General features: G+C 41.8%; 1 protein-coding gene across 5 annotated transcripts in view; it reads right to left on the reverse strand.

The window, feature by feature from the left end:
- The window catches only part of MDFIC2 (MyoD family inhibitor domain containing 2), a 233,318-nt gene that overhangs the window by 59,507 nt on the left and 155,758 nt on the right, over positions 1 to 18,053 (reverse strand). For 4 of the 5 annotated variants that reach the window (XM_075938586.1, XM_075938587.1, XM_025183051.2 and 1 more), the window contains one exon: positions 3,390 to 3,477. In XM_075938586.1, coding sequence (XP_075794701.1) covers positions 3,390 to 3,477 — 88 coding nt within the window. Of the gene's footprint in view, positions 1 to 3,389; positions 3,478 to 4,154; positions 4,321 to 18,053 lie in introns of those variants that run through there. The other variant, XM_014571972.3, reaches the window with a different exon arrangement.

The raw sequence follows: 18,053 nt of genomic DNA on the forward strand, positions 1-18,053 counted from the left end.
TTTTTAAATGTTTAAGCGTAGAAGTCGAGCCACTGCTGTAAATGGCTCGGTTTGCCCTTAGCTTGAAACTCTGAAGAGATGCACAACTATTTCAAATGATGTTTGCATAACAAAATGTGAAAAAATTAATAAAACATTAAAAATCAGTAGAAATAACAGAAAAATAAAAATCTCTCTCTCTCTCCTCCAGAAACATCAAAACCATTTATTAACGTAGTCACTGTGAAATCCTTTCAAGGCTCAATTCTCCTCTGTTTCACTGCACAATAAATTGTCATTAGTGGGTAGAATGTGGCTCTCAACCTCCAGAAGAGGCTGGTTCTTAAGGTAACATAAGAAAAATACTGTTAATGCTACAGAAACATAGGACCCTCCTGCTGTGAGGGCAGGGGACTGTATTTGATCTCTCGAGGTTCCTTCCAGTTCTAGAATTTTATGATTCTATGACACTGGCCCGATCATTTAATCAACTAGGCATTCCTGAAACACCTCAAGTGAATGAAGTAAATGAAACAATCATAGATTCCAAGGCCAGAAGGGAACATTGTGATCATCCAGTCGGCCTACATAACACAGAACTTCCCCGTGTTACTTCCTAGAGCAGATATTTTAGAAAAAGAGCCAAATGTGATTTAAAAGTTGCCGATGATGGAGAGTCTATCACAGGCCTGTCAACAGGGGGAGGGGGGAGGTGGGAGCGAGGACGAGAGGGCAAGTGCCCCAGAGCCCGGTGATTCAAAAGGGCCTGGGGCTTCTGTCTGTCGCCACCACTACTATGACAATGGTGGTGGCCAGAGCCCCAGGTCCTTTAATTGCTGCAGGAACCCCACGCAGTGCGTTCTGGGCAGCTCTGAGGGTTGTCAAGGGGGGAGGTGCACTCGCCATGGCACACTCCAAGCTGGCTGCTCTCAAGCCTGCTCCTTCCACTTGAGGCCCCGCCCTTCTAGGAGTACGGAGATGCCCCACCTCCCACACCTTGTCCAGGGACCTGGGCAGAAGTTGCAGCTGGACACATTCTGACTGGAAGTAACGTGTAAATGAATTAACCACTGGACCTATTTACCAAGGGTTGTAGTGGACCAGGGATTGCGCCACGACCCTTGGTAAATTGGTCCATGGTTTAAAGATGTCGAGTCACAGAGAATACATCATTTGCACTCATTTAAACCTGTATGTGACCTGTGCCCTGTGACCTGTGCCCCATGTTGCAGGGGAAAGTGAACTCCCTCAGGGTCTCTGCCAAGGGAATATTCCTTCACAGACCCAAATACAGTCATCACTTTAAACCCTGAACAAGATCCCCCAGGAAGATAACCTGGACAAGAATTCTCTGTGATCATTCTTGTGGCTATTTTCTGTTTCAAATACAAACGTAAAATAAACTATTTACTCCTACTAGGCATTTCCCTGTTTATACATCCAAATATTACACTAGCCTGTTTGGCCATAGTGTTGCACTGGGAGCTTATGATCTGCCAATCATCCCAAATCTTCAGAGTAACTTTTCCCAGGACAGAGTCTATCATCCTGTAAGTATGACCCGTAGGTGACAGACTCTGTCCTGGGAAAAGTTACTTTGAAGATTTGGGATAATCAGAAGGTCATTAACTCCCAGTGCAATCAGTTCTTTGCTCCTCGATATATTCATTTACATTTGCCATATTAAATGCATTGTTTGCTTGCACCTAGTTTATTGAGCAAACAAGATCACTCTGTTTCTGTTTGACCTATCCTCTTGATAAGCTTCCCCAATTTTTGTGTCATCTGCAACCTTTATGAATGATGATTTTGTCTTTTTCCATGTCATTGGCAAAAATGTTAAATAGCAAGAATAACCATTCCCTGTGTGACCCAACAAGAAATACATCAGCTTCATGTTGTCCTGTTTATGATTGGAAGGCCTACTGGTGAGCCAGTTTTTAATCCATTTACTTTGTGCCATGTTCATTTTATATCATTCTGGGTTTTGTAATCAGAATGTCACATGGCCCCAATCACGTCAAATTCCTTAGAAGAAGTGTTATTATATCACTTCAGAACCTTTATCAGCCACACTTGTAACTGCTTCAAAAAAGTTAGTTTGACAAATATTCTCATCTGCCTCCAATGACACAATCATCTTGTTTCTTAGGAGTAAGAAACAAGAAAAAACTCAAATCTTGTTCAGTTTTATTTTGCATGGCCAATTACTCCCAATGACTAAACTTTACCAGTCAGTTAACATGCAGTGGGAAGAAAATAATATGATACATCGTATAGATTATAATATAATGATTAACATAAATGAGCTCTTCTTTCTTGCAAACCTGTGCATCTAATATTTCAAAATACTTGATCACATCTTTTTTCCTAAAAATTGTTAGAATTCAGAAGTAATTTTATATAAGCAACCTATAACTATCTTGAACATGGGATATGTGAGAAATGAATTTTATAAAGCTTGTAACATTTTGCCTTTAGAATCCCATTCTCTTGGTGCACAGAGTTATCAGATGTACACTATATAAAGTATTGCGAAATATCCTACAGTGACTCCACCAGTCAAAGATAGTCTTTCTATGTCTTTATATCTTATAATTTGTTTTGCATTAACCTAGATCAATTTTTAGAAAGCAAAATATGAAAGAACCTTTCACCATCACAGCTATGGGCAATTGTGAAATAAATAACATAATTCTATATGTATTTTCATCTTAAATGCTTTAAATAAATATTATACTTCATAAAACCTGAATGATTTTAATAATTATTAGCAATTTCTTTCCATAAGAAAGAAACATTTTTCAGTCTCCTACTGTGGTATCTTTCTTCACTTTTCTTAATATTTGGTCATCTTCTTTATACACAAAAAGAAAGCAATGCTAACAGATGGATATTAGAAGCAGGATATAATATTGCCTTCCTCTAATATGGATAAAATAAGGTCAGTTCTAAGGTATTTCAATTTTACCTAACTTTGCGTAACCCATGCAAACTTTGATTAACTTCACTCATACTTTGACTTAGTAAACCCTTAGAAAGGATTTGGTCTGTAATCTGTAGCTGTAGCAGGTTATTATTATTAGTAGTAGTAGTAGTATTAATAGTAGTATTAGTATTGTTAAATAATAAAATAACAACTAATAATTTATATCTATATATATTAAAAGAAATCCAAACCATTGAATAGCTCTAAAATTTGACAACTTAGGCCATCTAGAAGACTAAACAAAATCATTTGCATGTTATGTAAACTTCCAGCTAGAATATTTACAGGGTGAAATCCTGGCCCTACTAGAGTTAATGGAAGTTTCATCTACATTCTTTTGGTTTTCTGCTGCAGCTTTAATACATTGAAAGAATTATATCTGAATATAAATAGATACTTTATAAATAACAATGCAACCTACCTTCATTCAACCAAGGAATATTTTGCTTGTCATTTTCAAAGCTTTCAGTTGCTCTGATTTTTACCTTGTCTGTCTCGTCTTCTGACATCTGTTTGGGAGAAAAGAATTTTGGGATATCTAAAGTTCCTCTTTAAACCAGAGTTCAAAATGAGAAGTGTATTCTCTTCTTAGATTGCTGAGATTATGTAATAAACTGTGAATATTTATTTTCTTTTTTCTGATCTTTGATATGCTGTATAATCTCTCTCACAATAAACTATAATAGTGTTTCTAAATGCTTTATCAATATTAAATGATTGCTGATTGTGGATGCAGTCTTCAGTAACACATAAATTCTATTATGAAATGCATTAATAATAAATTCTCAACCTGATGGTAATACAAGTACATTATAACACATAGCACAGATACACGACATCTAAAAATATCCAGTCTGCCTATTTAATGCAGATATAAAAGATGCTATCAAGGTAAGCAATAATTAAATAAATAACAATCAACTATTTATAAAGGGAACTTTAGCAAACTATAACCAAAAAATCTTTACTGTCACTTTCAGCAATTTATTTGCTTTAAAAAGAATCTTCCAACCCAAACCATGTAAAGTTACAGTACCTGAGGGTATTGTATATACAGTAACTATTAGACCATACATTGTAGTTTAATTCCATTGTTTGCTAGGAATAACATTAGGCTGTCCAGTGTTCTTCTAACTGCTTTTTTATTCACTAAGTCCAGTTAGCTAAAGCATTTCAGTATTTTTACCTGTATATTCCAATCAGAAGAGGTAAAAGTATTGGGGTTTGGAAGCAGTTCAGCAGTTCTTCCTGCAGCCTCCTTTGTTGTCTGTTGATGTCCAGCATTCCCTTACACAGACAAAACTGAAAGGATGAGCAATGCGCTCTCTTCCTTCCTGACGTGTGGTGCTAGATTTGTCTTGCTGCCAGAATTAGCCAACTTATTGCTGGGTTGGTTTTTTAGGTCCCCCCCCCCCTTCCTCTGCACTACAAATGTGGGATGTTGGGGGAAAGAGGGAGAACCACATCCCTGCCCTATCAGAGTTGCATAAAAAACTCATCTTTACAAATCAAGAACTGTTTTGAAACAGATTAGTGCTGCAGTTCGTAATTTAGTGATTCTATAAAAGAGGGATGAAGAACCAGGAAATTAATAGCGACAAATCAGATAAATGTATCCAAAATGTTTATGCTTAAATGTAAGTTAAAATAATAATGGATGTGCGAACTAGCCCAGGAGTGCCTCTTTCAGAAAGAACTAACCTAATTCTATTAGGTGCTGTGCTCTTTCAAACTCCCAATGAGTTTAGTGGGCCATTGTCATCAAGGATACCAAAGGGAGTAGGCCTGGATTAAGTAGCATTTATTCTTAATTATTAATTGTATTGCAGCATTGCTAAGAGGCCTCCGTCAGGGACAGTCCCTGTCCCAAAGAGCTCACAGTCAGCACCTAGGTTTAGCACTATTGTTTCTGGCGTGATCTTGTGAGGTGCTGAGTGCCTTCATTAATGGGTTGTCTAATGCTCTCATCAGAATCATTGGCAAAACTCCCATTAACATTACCGGAAGCAGGATCAAGCCCAGTGCTAGTGGGATTTGAAGTGCTCAGAAGATCTTGTTTCTAAAGAGTTGTGTAATATACAGCAAGAAAGGGGGGGAAAAGCCACTCTTCTCCAGTGCTGAATTTTGAAAATATTAATTATGGAATATATTCCGAGCTATCCAATTCTCTTACCTTTTCTTTTTCAATATTTACAAAATTTTCAAGCGTAATTGTAACTAGATACTGTAATCCAAGATCCCAGTGCATAAGTGTGGCCAATAAATAATAACACATTCCCTTTGTTATGACAATATCTTCCTCTACTCTCCCATCACATGTCATTCTTTCTCACAGGGAAAAATGTTGTTTCTTTCTCTTTTTAAATCTCCCATGCCAACATGACTGAGATTCTTCTACCATCCTTGGCTAATTGTAAAATGCTTGTTAGGCACCTATTGTACAATGCATGATGAAAGGATTAGTCTTGCATTGGTTTTAAAACCATAATTTAAACAGGGTAATTTGGGAATAGCTTCAACCACTGGGTGGGTAATTTTAATACCCTGATGCTCTCCTTCTGGATGTAATTTCAGAAATTAAGGATTCTCGCCCCTTGCTATCATCCTTCAGCACACACATATCTTTTTCATGGTGTTATGCCTGTACCTTTGGATGGGGAAGAGAGGCAAATACTTTGAATCTACAGTGGTTGCAGATTGATATTGTCTCAGGATATGTCTGCACTTGCCCTACTTCAGACTAGGGAGGCAAATGAAGCATACCAAAGTTGCTAATGAAGCGTAGGATTTAAATATCCCGCGTTTGATTAGCATATTCACATCCGGTCGCCATTTTAAAATGCCGGTCACCCGAGTTAACTTGCCGCATGTAGACGCGGTAGTCTGATCCAAAACCCTTACTTCTGAGGAGTAACAGTTAATTCGAGGGAAGGGTTTTGGATCGGACTACCGCGTCTACACGCGGCAAGTTAACTCGGGCGACCGGCATTTTAAAATGGCGACCGGATGTGAATATGCTAATCAAACGCGGGATATTTAACTCCCGCGCTTCATTAGCAACTTCGGTATGCTTCATTTGCCTCACTCGTTCAAAGTAAGGGGCAAGTGTAGACATACCCTCAGGCAGACTCTTGTGCTTATTTAGACTTCCACTGAAGTTAATTGGACTCACAAAGGTCTGCTTACACCAATCTGATTGTACTATCAGGGCCAGGGCCAGTATCCTATCAGGAAGTACCATGTCAAATGAAGATAATGGTTAATTTAAAAAATATTAGCTACAGACCCAGTTAGTTGTATCCATTCAGGCCTTGCATTTTACCAGGGATTTTCTCAAGGTCCGAGGCCAAATACAACCTCCCGCACCTTGAAAACTGTTATTTTAGGGAATTAAAAAAAATGCATTGTTGCCAGTCACCGACATTCCATTGGTAAATGTCTCCTCAAAAACCTATAAGAATTCTGTTTGTCTCCATAAAAAAGTTTAAATAAATGTGGACATGTACTCTGTAACAGAAGAAAGAAAAGATTCATCTCTGAACTTCTAAATAAAGATGCACTATAGTATCTCCTTCAAAATAATAAAGCAATATATATAGGACAGGAAACTTATGTTATGGATTAATATGAAGGAAGGGAAGAAACTTCCAGACTGGTTCAGAAGAAGGTCAGAGGAATTTCCTGGTCAAAGTGGTCTCCATTACTGACTTTCAGTGAATGGCCTTGATATGTTGTCTATCAAGGATAATTAATTGAAAGCTTTATTATCTTGGTCAACTATAGTCTTCAAGTGAGGCATGTTCCTGTGTGCTATTTTTGGCATCATTTAACTATTTTGGAAGACTGCATTAATATTTCTATTTCCTAATCAATCTTAAAATAGTTAGAGGAAAGGCCAGCTGTCATGCATTCTCAGCAGTGTTAGGCTTTGAAGAGAAGAAAAAAATAACATTATGCAAGAAGGTAGTTAATATATTGAGAAACTTGTTTCTATTAAAACAGTAATTGCCTTTTTAAAGCCCTGGCCCATTTTAAGCAACCAAACTTTAGTTTATGGGTTGATAATTCATTCCATTTTTATTTTATAGGTTTTATTTTATAGCTGTTAAATGGCTATGGGCCATCACTTGTTCCTTTTCTTCCAGATTGTGAAATAGGGCATTTATATGGAGGATAAAAAAATAATCCTCATGCCAACATAGATGTGGTATCAATCTGTTGCCAGATAAATGTTCTGCATCAAATGCTTGTTGAAATTTTGGGGTATAAAAGAGTTTATTTTTCTGGTCTGGTCAACTAGGAATGCATTCAAGGACTTCATAGTAAATGATCCTTCAATATATTGTAATATCCACCAAATCCAGAGGAGAAAAAAATCTCAATCTCAGCCCTAGCAAATCGCCAAACTGTCAGGATTGCTTCACATACTTAGTGTTAGGTCAAGTGTCCAAGACTATATTCAGTCTCTGAATCTAAAGTGAGGAATGAAGACCTACCTGAGAGAATACTTAGGCATATCCAGATTGCACAGAGGTTAACATATTTCTGTGTCTGAAGGGGCTTTTATCTGAACATATGAATTATATCTCTAATGGTTTCATTTCCAGGAGAGGCCTTGTAAATGTTGATATCTGCAGCAAGAACCACGTGAAATGTCCATAGCATATTATTTGGTCTCTTTTACGTTATAATGACAAAATATAACCAGCTCTGTGTGTGCTGGCAAGTTGTGTTATATAGCTTTGAAAAATTCCATGCTAACATAAATTTGCATGAGAAGCTCCAGAATAAGACCATCTGTAGTGGGTCGGAATGGCTGCCCGGTAGCCACAAGGGGGAACCACCCTCCCTGAGCGTTGGTGGGCAACAGCTGGCCCTAACGAAGCACCTGACTATCAATCAGGAGGAGGGGCCAGGGAGATAAAAGGCTTGCCAAGGAGGCCAGAAAGGCCCCGGCGGCAGAAGGAGCCAGAAGCCTCCACTCTGTGCTCACCGGAGTAGCAAGACACAGCAGAGGCCGAAAACTGGCTCAGGCTGTCGGGCCCGCTGCCTCCACATGACCTGGACAGACTCCCTGCCTGGCCAGAGCTACCAACACACTGGAGCCCTGAGGACCCACCTGGAACCCAGGTACAGCTGCAGGGGAATTTGGAAGTAGCCCATGGAAAGCTGACTCTTTGTTAGCCGAGACAGAGCTCAGGCAGCATTGTGGAGTGGATCCCTGCTGACCCAGCAGCAGGCTGCTCTGCTGTGACCAGGGCCCTGGGTTGCAATGCAGTGGTGTGGGTGAGCCAGTGTCCCCCCACTACCCCACTCTCGGGTGGCAGACTCCCCCCTTGGCTGTGCCTGACTTGCAGCCAACACCCACTGCTGCCACACCCTGAATCGCGGTTTGCCTTTGAACTCTACTGTCTGTCTGTTAACTGCTGCCATGCCCTGAGCAAGGGCTTGGCCTAGAACTGCTGTTTGTTTGCCTGCTGCCATGCCCTGAACCAGGGTTCAGCTCCGAACTGTTTGTTTTTGCTGCCCGCCCTGAATTCAGGCCAGACCTGCAAACTGTTTACTGGTTGCCCACCCAGAATTGAGGCCAGACGTTAGGACCATTTGTTGTACTGCCCACCCTGAATTGAGGCTGGGATTTTGAACTGCTTATTTGTTGCCCACCCTGAGCTGAGGCCGGGCATTGAACTGTCTATTTGCTACTCTCCCTAAACTGCGGACAGACTCCAGATGCTGGGTTGCTGCCTGCCTGGTGGGAGGACCTACACGCAGACTCGTAGCCTCTGCTAATTCCCCAACTGACAGCGGAAAACGTAGTGGGTTGGAGTGGCTGCCCACTGACCACAAGGGGGAGCCACCCCTCCCGGAGAGCAACCCGCTTACACCATCCCTCTGCCCCTCTTTCCAATAATAATGTGAGGTGCTCTGTTGGAGTTAAGGAATCTCTTCTTGATCATGCTTATTATCATGCTTCTTGATCGGCAGAATATTAAAGTGTGGGAATATAAAAATGTACAGCCAAATTATTCTGGGTGACTTCCTGTACCATGTGTGATATTTTCAGCAACCCCATCCAATCTTGTAACTGTTTCAAATGAAAATAACTTATTTATGTGGACCAGTTCAAACTGGAGCTAGCAAACAAATTTCACAATTGCTCTGAGCAGTATAAAGAAGATAAGAACTTAGTAGAACTTCAGAAATCTGATGAGATGCAACCTTAGTATATGTTTTAGGAATGTGCCTCTGTCCGTGTGTCCGTCCATGAGTCCATTTGTTCAAGGGCTCCTCCTAAACGGTAAGATCTAGGACCACCAAATTTGACATGCAGCTTCCTCTTATGATAACTTAAAGCAAGGTCAGGGTTTGATTGTGCCAAGATAATGGAATGTGCCTGGAATGTGATTGTTTCTCATAAAATGGAAAGGGAGAGGTCTGGTAGGAGAGACAATTATACTGTAGATTGTCCACAGGAGCAGCAAGGGGGCAGAGATGGGGTATGTCTACACTACAAAGTTAATTTGAACTAACAAACGTTAGTTTGAATTAACTTTGATAGGCGCTACACTAGCGCTCCGCTAGTTTGAACTTAATTCGAACTAGCGGAGCGCTTAATTCGAACTAGGTAAACCTCATTCCACGAGAACTAACGCCTAGTTCAAATTAAGTAGTTCGAATTAAGGGCTGTGTAGCCACTTAATTCGAACTAGTGGGAGGCTAGCCCTCCCCAGATTGCCCTGGTGGCCACTCTCGGCACCACCAGGGAAACTCTTCTGCCCCCCTCCCAACCCCGGACCCCTTAAAGGGGCACGGGCTGGCTACGGTGCCCGTGCCAGGTGCAAGCCTGCCAGCACCCAGCCAGCAGACCCTGCACCTGGCACAGCTCGAGCCAGCCACCCGCTGCCACCCAGCCCTCTGCCTCTTCCTGGGACCAGGATGGCGGCTCCAGGGAGCCTGCCCGGGTCCGCAAGAGGCGGGCGCCCGCCTGGTCTAGTGCGGACATCATGGACCTCATCCACGACCTCCGCACTAGGCACAGGAAAGTTGCCGTTTAGGGCAGGATAGCTGCCAGCCTGGCCACCCAGGAGCAGGTGTGCATGAAAATCAAGGTGGTCCAGTGAGACCCCCGACCCTGAGCTTAGAATGGCCGTACTGGGTCAGACCAAATGTCCATCTAGCCCAATAGCCTGTCTGCTGACAGCGGCCAACACTACGGACTCTGGAGGGGATGGACCAAAGACAATGACCAAGCCATTTGTCTCGTGCCGTCCATCTCCAGCCTTCCACAAACAGAGGCCAGAGACACCATTTCTATCCCCTGGCTAATAGCACTCCATGGACCCAACCTCCATGATTTTATCTCACTTCTCTTTAAACTCTGTTTTAGTTCTAGCCCTCAGAGCCTCCTGCAGCAAGGAGTTCCACAGGTTGACTATTTGCTTTGTGAAGAACTTTCTGTTATTAATTTGAAGCCTGCTACCCATTCATTTCATTTGGTGTCTTCTAGTCCTTCTATTATGGGAACTAATGAAGAACTTTTCTTTAGGCACCCTCTCCACACCATTCATGCTTTTATAGACCTCTATCATATCCCCCCTCAGTCTCCTCTTTTCTAGCTGAAAAGTCCCAGTCTCTTTAGCCTCTCTTCATATGGGACCTGTTCCAAACCCCTCGTCATTTTAGTTGCCCTCCCCTCTCCCACCCTCTCTCTTCCCCTCTCCCACCTCCTTTTCCCAGTCTCCCTGAGTTTTGTTCAATAAAGAGAGTTTCTGTTTTTGAACACGTGTCCTTTATTTTCTACATCAGGAAGGGGGGTTAGGGAGGGGTAAGTGGAAGGAGGTGAGGGAGGAATGGGGTACGAGCCCCCGATGAGGAGGACTGGGGTGGCTCTGCGGTCTCCTCGGAGTGGAAGCTGTACTGCAGCCCCCCCAATTAACCCCGCCTCCCGGATGGCAGCCTGCGGCAAGTGCAGCCGGGCTGATGGCCGAGTGCTGTGATGTGCCGAGTGTGGGCATTCAGGGCACTCCAAGCCAGGACTGCTTTGCTGTCCCTCATCGAGTTAGACAAGCGAGCGGGGAACCCCTGAGAACTGTCTGTCCGGGTAGGGGTCGGGTCCCTTTAAGCACAGCCCTCGGCTAGCCTGAGACAGCAGCTCCACGCTCTAAGTCCTAATCTGATGCCCTGCCGGCACTGCTTCCAGCCATCCTTAACCCCGGTTCAGGGTCCACTCAATGTGGACATGCTAGTTCGAATTAGCAAAATGCTAATTCGAACTAGTTTTTAGGTCTAGATGCACTAGTTCGAATTAGCTTAGTTCGAATTAACTAATTCAAATTAAGTTAGTTCGAATTAGTGCTGTAGTGTAGACATACCCTTGGGGACAAGGACAGTTATTAGGCAAGCAAGGGGCAGGGGTGGAGAAAGGGATAGCTATCTACCGTATATTTTAGAGAGCTTGTCTGATTGTGTGTCTGGTTATGTGTTTGTCTGTCCCCCAGCTGGGGACATGCACACCTACCCTGGCTGTGCCAACTGCAGCCACCACGGAGAAGTGCTTATCACCTGGCCCTAAGCTGTTGAGTTGTCCTCTCTCCCTGCGGTGTCTTCTAAACAGTATTTCACTAAGGGTATGTCTAGACTAGATACTGTCGACAAAGCCTCTGTCGACAAAGAGTGTCTAGATTACAGCCAGCTCTGTTGACAAAACAATCCACTTTTTCGACAGAGTCTAGACCAGGGTTCCCAACCTTTTTCAGTCCCCGTACTCCCTTGGCTTTTAGTAAACCTTCCCGTACCCCTATTCAATATGAAAGGAAATAAATTCTAGATGCTAGGATCCACAACTTTTTTCACTGACACTACTACTTTTGGAATATTTCAGTTAGGATAATCTAGTTATTTACCAAATATTCCTCATGCCCTCTTGACAAGCTTCTTGTACCCCCTTGGGGGTACACGTACCCCAGGTTGGGAACCCCTAGTTTAGACGCTCTTTTGAAAAAGCACAGTGTGGATGCAATAGCACCTTTTGTCGACAGAACTCTGTCGACAAAAGGCGTTATTCCTCGTAGAATGACGTTTACCACCGTTGACAAAACTGCCACATTCTGTCAACTTACTGTCAACAGAACTCGGCGGTAGTATAGATGCAGGTATAGTTTTGTTGACAAAAGTCCAGTTTTGTCTACAAAACCCTTTAGTCTAGACACATCCTAAGAGCTATAGAGCTTTATTTTACTTTTGTTACTAGCACAGCAGACTGTGTTTAGAATGAGGGAAATGGAGAATAGAAGTTTGTAGGGATTTGCAGGAGAAGTTTAGCCAAAGTTTATTATTGCCAGAGAGGAAGCAGTAGGAGTAATAAAAACCTCCAAATGTTCCCATATTCCCATTGTAAAATTAAGAAGAAAAATACCAACAGCCCGTCTCCATAACCATTTAGTTTACAGCAAACTGGGATGTAAATCTACCCCACACTAGCCTGCTGTGCACTGAGTGCCCATGACGCATGCTAACAATTCCTTAGGCCACATCTCCACTTCCAACCCCGGACATCCATCTTCTCTTGTTTGAGTTAGTGGGTCTAGTAAGGACCTGCTAAATCAAATGCTGAGATCGGCCCGGATCAATGCCGATACTCCTCAAATCATGAAGAGTAAGGGAAGACGATGGAAGCATTTGCTCCTGTCAACCTCCCACAATGAAGTCGACACCAAGCTCGGCTTCCGGTAAGCCAACTCCAGCTATGTATTTTAAGTAGCTGGAGTTGTGTACCATAAGCATTCCAGGTCTAGTATAGACCTGGCTTTAGCTTGCTTTGATCTGCTCCCATTTGAGGATGGGGGTAAATCAAAATGCATTAGAGAACTGTTAGTGCCTGTCAGTAGGGTCCACATAGACAGTTGGTGTGTAGCACGCTAGTTGGGGGTAGAGTCACACCTCAGCTTGAATCAAACCAAATGTTTGTCTCCCAAGGGACAAGAGCAACCCTGAGAGCAGTATGTCTTGTCAAGCTAAGCTTTGCTTGCTTTGCCTCCAAGTCCTTTTCTCTATTATTTATCATTTGAATCATAGTAATCAACTGAGAAATGGGCCTGACTGTGCTGGGTGTTGTAGTTACACAAAATAAGAGAGAGCTCTCTGTTCCCAACCAGTGTACAATTCATATAGATGACAGACAAAAGACAGGAGGGAACACACAGGCTTAGAAAGGTGAAAAGATTTGCCTAAAAGTCACACAGCAAGTCAGTGGCCACAATGGGAATGAAACATAGGTGTCCTGGCTCACAGTTCTGTTAGCTTGAGGTGTCACTTGAGTTTTGCCCAACATGATTTCCATTCACACACACAATCTCTCCAGCCCAAATTGGTGGCACTTTAAACCCAACCTAGCTGGTCTGTCTCAGGGCATGGGTTGAAGCTGAAATATGTTCAAGCTAGCAATGCAGTGAGGATTCAGCTGACTGTGATGCTAATCACTGTGTGTCTGCCAATCACTCTGTGAAGTTTGAGTGTTTGTTTTGTTGTGTGGCTGCTTTCACTCCAGCTAGGTTAACTCAGGAGGAATTAATTGGAGGGTAGATAATTCTGAAATGAAGACATACTATATCTTGGCTCCAGAGAAAGGATTGTGATGTTAAAGTAAAAGAAAACCAGACCTTAGTATTTTCCCTGTCACCTTACCTTTTTGCACTTTTACATAAACTACTTTTCAGTAGCCATCCTTAAAGAAACATAGCTTGATTTCACAGCTAGTGAGTTCCTACAATACCAGCTGAAATCAACAGGAACTATGGGAATTCAGCACTTCCAAATATCAGGCCTAGTGTTTAAATGAAACTGAACTTCAAAAAGGAAAATAGTTTTCTGGTTGTTTTGGATCCCAGAATAGGTATTTAGTCTAACATTTGATCAGCTATTCACAAATGATGCCTTTGTATCTTTAAAGTAACTGCAAACCAATTTTAAAACTGGAAGCTCTCATCTTTAATGTTATCTGCTGATAAGCTAAAGCTTTGAAGCACTAAGAGATACTAATTGGAACAGAATACCAATACAACCCCAAATTAATGGAAAACATAATATCTGTGTGGGGGTCTGTAACTTTAAACTAGCACCATTAATTCTTGAATACTATAGAATTTGAGGGGAGTGGGGGTGGGGGGAAGTTGAGCTCATTCTCTGGAGTGTAGATGAAAGACCAGAATTTTCTGATTCAGTGTATGATGCTGCATACTTCAAAAACAACCACGAGACATAAAAATGCAATTAATATGGAACAAAATAATTGTACATAACTATTAGCTTCTATCAAAATAAAACCAGCTAGAGCTGTAAGAGAGGGAAAAATGTGTGCTACAGGTTGAAATGTTGCCAAATTTACATTTTGGTTAGTTTCTGAAAAGTGGCTTGTTTTTAGGTTGTATGGTGATTTGGGGAATGGATTTTTTCTATGAATATGGACCACAATTGTTCAAAGCTGCTGCTACAAAAAAACCAACAAAAGCAAATTTAAGAGTTGTAAAAAAAAAAGCATTCACCAAAGATAAAAATGGTGCAGAATAGATTTGTTACCTCCTCTAGGTCTTTGACTTCCAGTAGGTATATAATGGAACATGTCATCGGATCTCAGAATGTTTCAGTGATATCAAAGAGTGTCAACTTTGCATCATGGTCCCAGCCTAACATTCCCACAGTCTGGTTGCTTCTCGTTCCCCTGCCATAAATATATTCCAGGGATAAAGAGAAAGGTGTGTCAGGGCCAGGAGGGACTGGCTCCAGAATATGAAGAAAGTTGGGAACTCATTATAATAACCTTGGTTCAAGTTGGAGCAGTTCTGAGGGTGAACTAGCTTGCGGGGTATGGGTGGGGGAGTTGTGTTATCCATTTGTCCTTCCTATGAACAAGCTGGTGTTGATAAAGATGCACAACCAATGTCAAACCTCTTAACCCCAAGTTACATAAATAACTGCTTGCTTTCTTTGGAAAAATGTCATTTATAGCTATGTGCAAATATAAATGGTTTCCCCTTGCTTTCTCTCTAACATAGACTATATTATATAAAACAAAACAAAACCCCACTTGTGTTAAAAGAACATTTAAATTGCAAAGTCAAGCACTGGAAAGTAGGAAATGCCAAATTAGGTTGCCCAGGCAACCTTATTTCTGTTCCCTGATGCATATGCATTATACTACAGTCTTTAAATTATATGAGTGCCTATAGTTTTTTTTCCATAGGACTTCTGCCATCTGTTGGGTTCAAACTGAGGGCCTGGTCTATCCCCCTTCTTCCCCTCCCCTCCTCCACTTTCCAAAAAGGCTATTTGCTCCCAGCACAGTGTGTGCTTCTGATGCTTTGATGGAGGCATGGGGCCAGCTCATTTGAGTGTTCGTGTTGAGCTATTATTTTGACATGCTGCCAATATTTTGGCGATCATGAAAGTGACAGAAGGGAACTATCAAAAGTTTATCTGTGTCAAACCTGCATGGAAACTAATGGAACAAAGAAAGGAATTTCTCTGGCCCAAAGGTTCTTTCTTTGACACATTTCCAAGGTTAGTTGCAAACAACAGAGATGTTAGAACTTCTTTTGAAAGGTTGCTGGTGCCACCCAACAAAGTTGCTCTCTCAGTATGTCAGTTTGCACCAGTTGGATTATCAATATACTCAGTATATTTTTGAGTGCTTTTGCTTTTCTCCTTCGTGATGAGATTTTGTTTAAAAGGTATATGTAGTTAATCAGACTTGAAGAAGGAAAATGTGGTGTGTGATGGTAAGGAATTTTGTTAACTCAGTGACAGCAAATGGCTTTTCTAATCAAAGTTATAGCAAGTAGCAACCCATCAGTACACATCTGTGCTCATACGAAATATTTATATAGACTTACGTTAGAATAGGGAACGTGGTAACTTATAGAATCATAGAATCATAGAATCATAGAATAATAGGACTGGAAGGGACCTCGAGAGGTCATCGAGTCCAGCCCCCCGCCCTCAAGGCAGGATCAAGCTCCGTCTACACCATCCCTGACAGATGTCTATCTAACCTGTTCTTAAATATCTCCAGAGAGGGAGATTCCACCACCTCCCTTGGCAATTTATTCCAATATTTGACCACCCTGACAGTTAGGAATTTTTTCCTAATGTCCAATCTAAACCTCCCCTGCTGCACTTTAAGCCCATTACTCCTTGTCCTGTCCTCAGAAACCAAGAGGAACAAATTTTCGCCTTCCTCCTTGTGACACCCTTTTAGATATTTGAAAACCGCTATCATGTCCCCCCTTAATCTTCTTTTTTCCAAACTAAACAAGCCCAGTTCATGAAGCCTGGCTTCATAGGTCATGTTCTCTAGACCTTTAATCATTCTTGTCGCTCTTCTCTGTACCCTTTCCAATTTCTCCACATCTTTCTTGAAATGTGGCGCCCAGAACTGGACACAGTACTCCAGCTGAGGCCTAACTAGTGCAGAGTAGAGCGGCAGAATGACTTCACGAGTTTTGCTTACAACACACCTGTTGATACAACCTAGAATCATATTTGCTTTTTTTGCAACAGCATCACACTGTTGACTCATATTCAACTTGTGGTCCACTATGACCCCTAGATCCCTTTCTGCCATGCTCCTTCCTAGACAGTCGCTTCCCATCTTGTATGTATGGAACTGATTGTTCCTTCCTAAGTGGAGCACTTTGCATTTCTCTTTATTAAACCTCATCCTGTTTACCTCTGACCATTTCTCTAACTTGCTAAGGTCATTTTGAATTATGTCCCTATCCTCCAAAGAAGTTGCAACCCCACCCAGTTTGGTATCATCTGCAAACTTAATAAGAGTACTCTCTATCCCAATATCTACATCATTGATGAAGATATTGAACAGTACGGGTCCCAAAACAGACCCTTGAGGAACTCCACTTGTTATCCCTTTCCAGCAGGATTTAGAACCGTTAACAACAACTCTCTGACTACGGTTATCCAGCCAATTATGCACCCACCTTATCGTGGCCCTATCTAAGTTATATTTGCCTAGTTTATCAATAAGAATATCATGCGAGACCGTATCAAATGCCTTACTAAAGTCTAGGTATATGACATCCACCGCTTCTCCCTTATCCACAAGGCTCGTTATCTTCCCACATGAAACATGGATTCATGTTCTAAATCAACACTGAAGTATTCAGAACACATGCAGTCTTATTAAAAATGTGACTGCACCCTGCAGAACACACACACAAGATAAATAACCTTTAAAGTGCTGATTAAAACACTAAGGCTATGTCTAGACTACAAGCCTCTTTCGAAAGAGAGCGTCTAGACTGCACGTGGAACTTTCGAAAAAGCAAGCCGCTTTTTCGAAAGAAACCAGCAAGTGAGTCTGGATGCTCTCTTTCTAAAAAGCCCTGTTTGCTTTCAAGAACGCCTTTTTTCGAAAGAGCACTTTCGAAAAAAGGCGTTCTTCCTCGTGGAATTAGGTTTACCGCTGTCGAAAGAAAAGCCGCGTTCTTTCGATTTAATTTCGAAAGAACGCAGCTGCAGTCTAGACTACTTTTTTCGAAAAAACCCCTGAGTCTGGACACAGCCTAAGCTTCAAAAAAGGAACATCTCCATTGCAAGCTATACAAGATGTAGAGGTAAAAAGCATATGTATGTAGCTAAGGTGGACAATTTAGGCATGGAAAATGTCCTATTATGGGCTTGTCTGTACTGCAAAGTTAACTCAAGTTATAACTTGAGTTTTGGGTCTAATGTGGCTCCCTTTCACATATAGAAACCTTTGGCTTGAGTGTGGTGATGTTTTAAATTTGAGCTGATTGAATTGTCAGTAGGTCAAGGTTGGAGCTGGACTGTTGCTAGTGCTCAGACTATTGATAGCTGCGTAGACTCAACTCGAGTCTACTTGTGTGTTTATAATCTCTTGACATCTTCCCAAAACTCCCCCTTGAAGCCATTGTTTTATCTATCTGGTTCTGGACCAGAAGTTACCTGAGCCAGTACTAAAAGCCTACTTTGGCCTACAGTTCTCTATTCCTGTCGCATTATTGTCGCAGTTGCATTGCGCTTCTCAGATCAAAGGGCATCCAGGAGAATA

The sequence above is a fragment of the Pelodiscus sinensis genome, chromosome 11 (assembly GCF_049634645.1).
Source record: "Pelodiscus sinensis isolate JC-2024 chromosome 11, ASM4963464v1, whole genome shotgun sequence".
In the NCBI taxonomy this organism is placed as follows: domain Eukaryota; kingdom Metazoa; phylum Chordata; order Testudines; family Trionychidae; genus Pelodiscus; species Pelodiscus sinensis.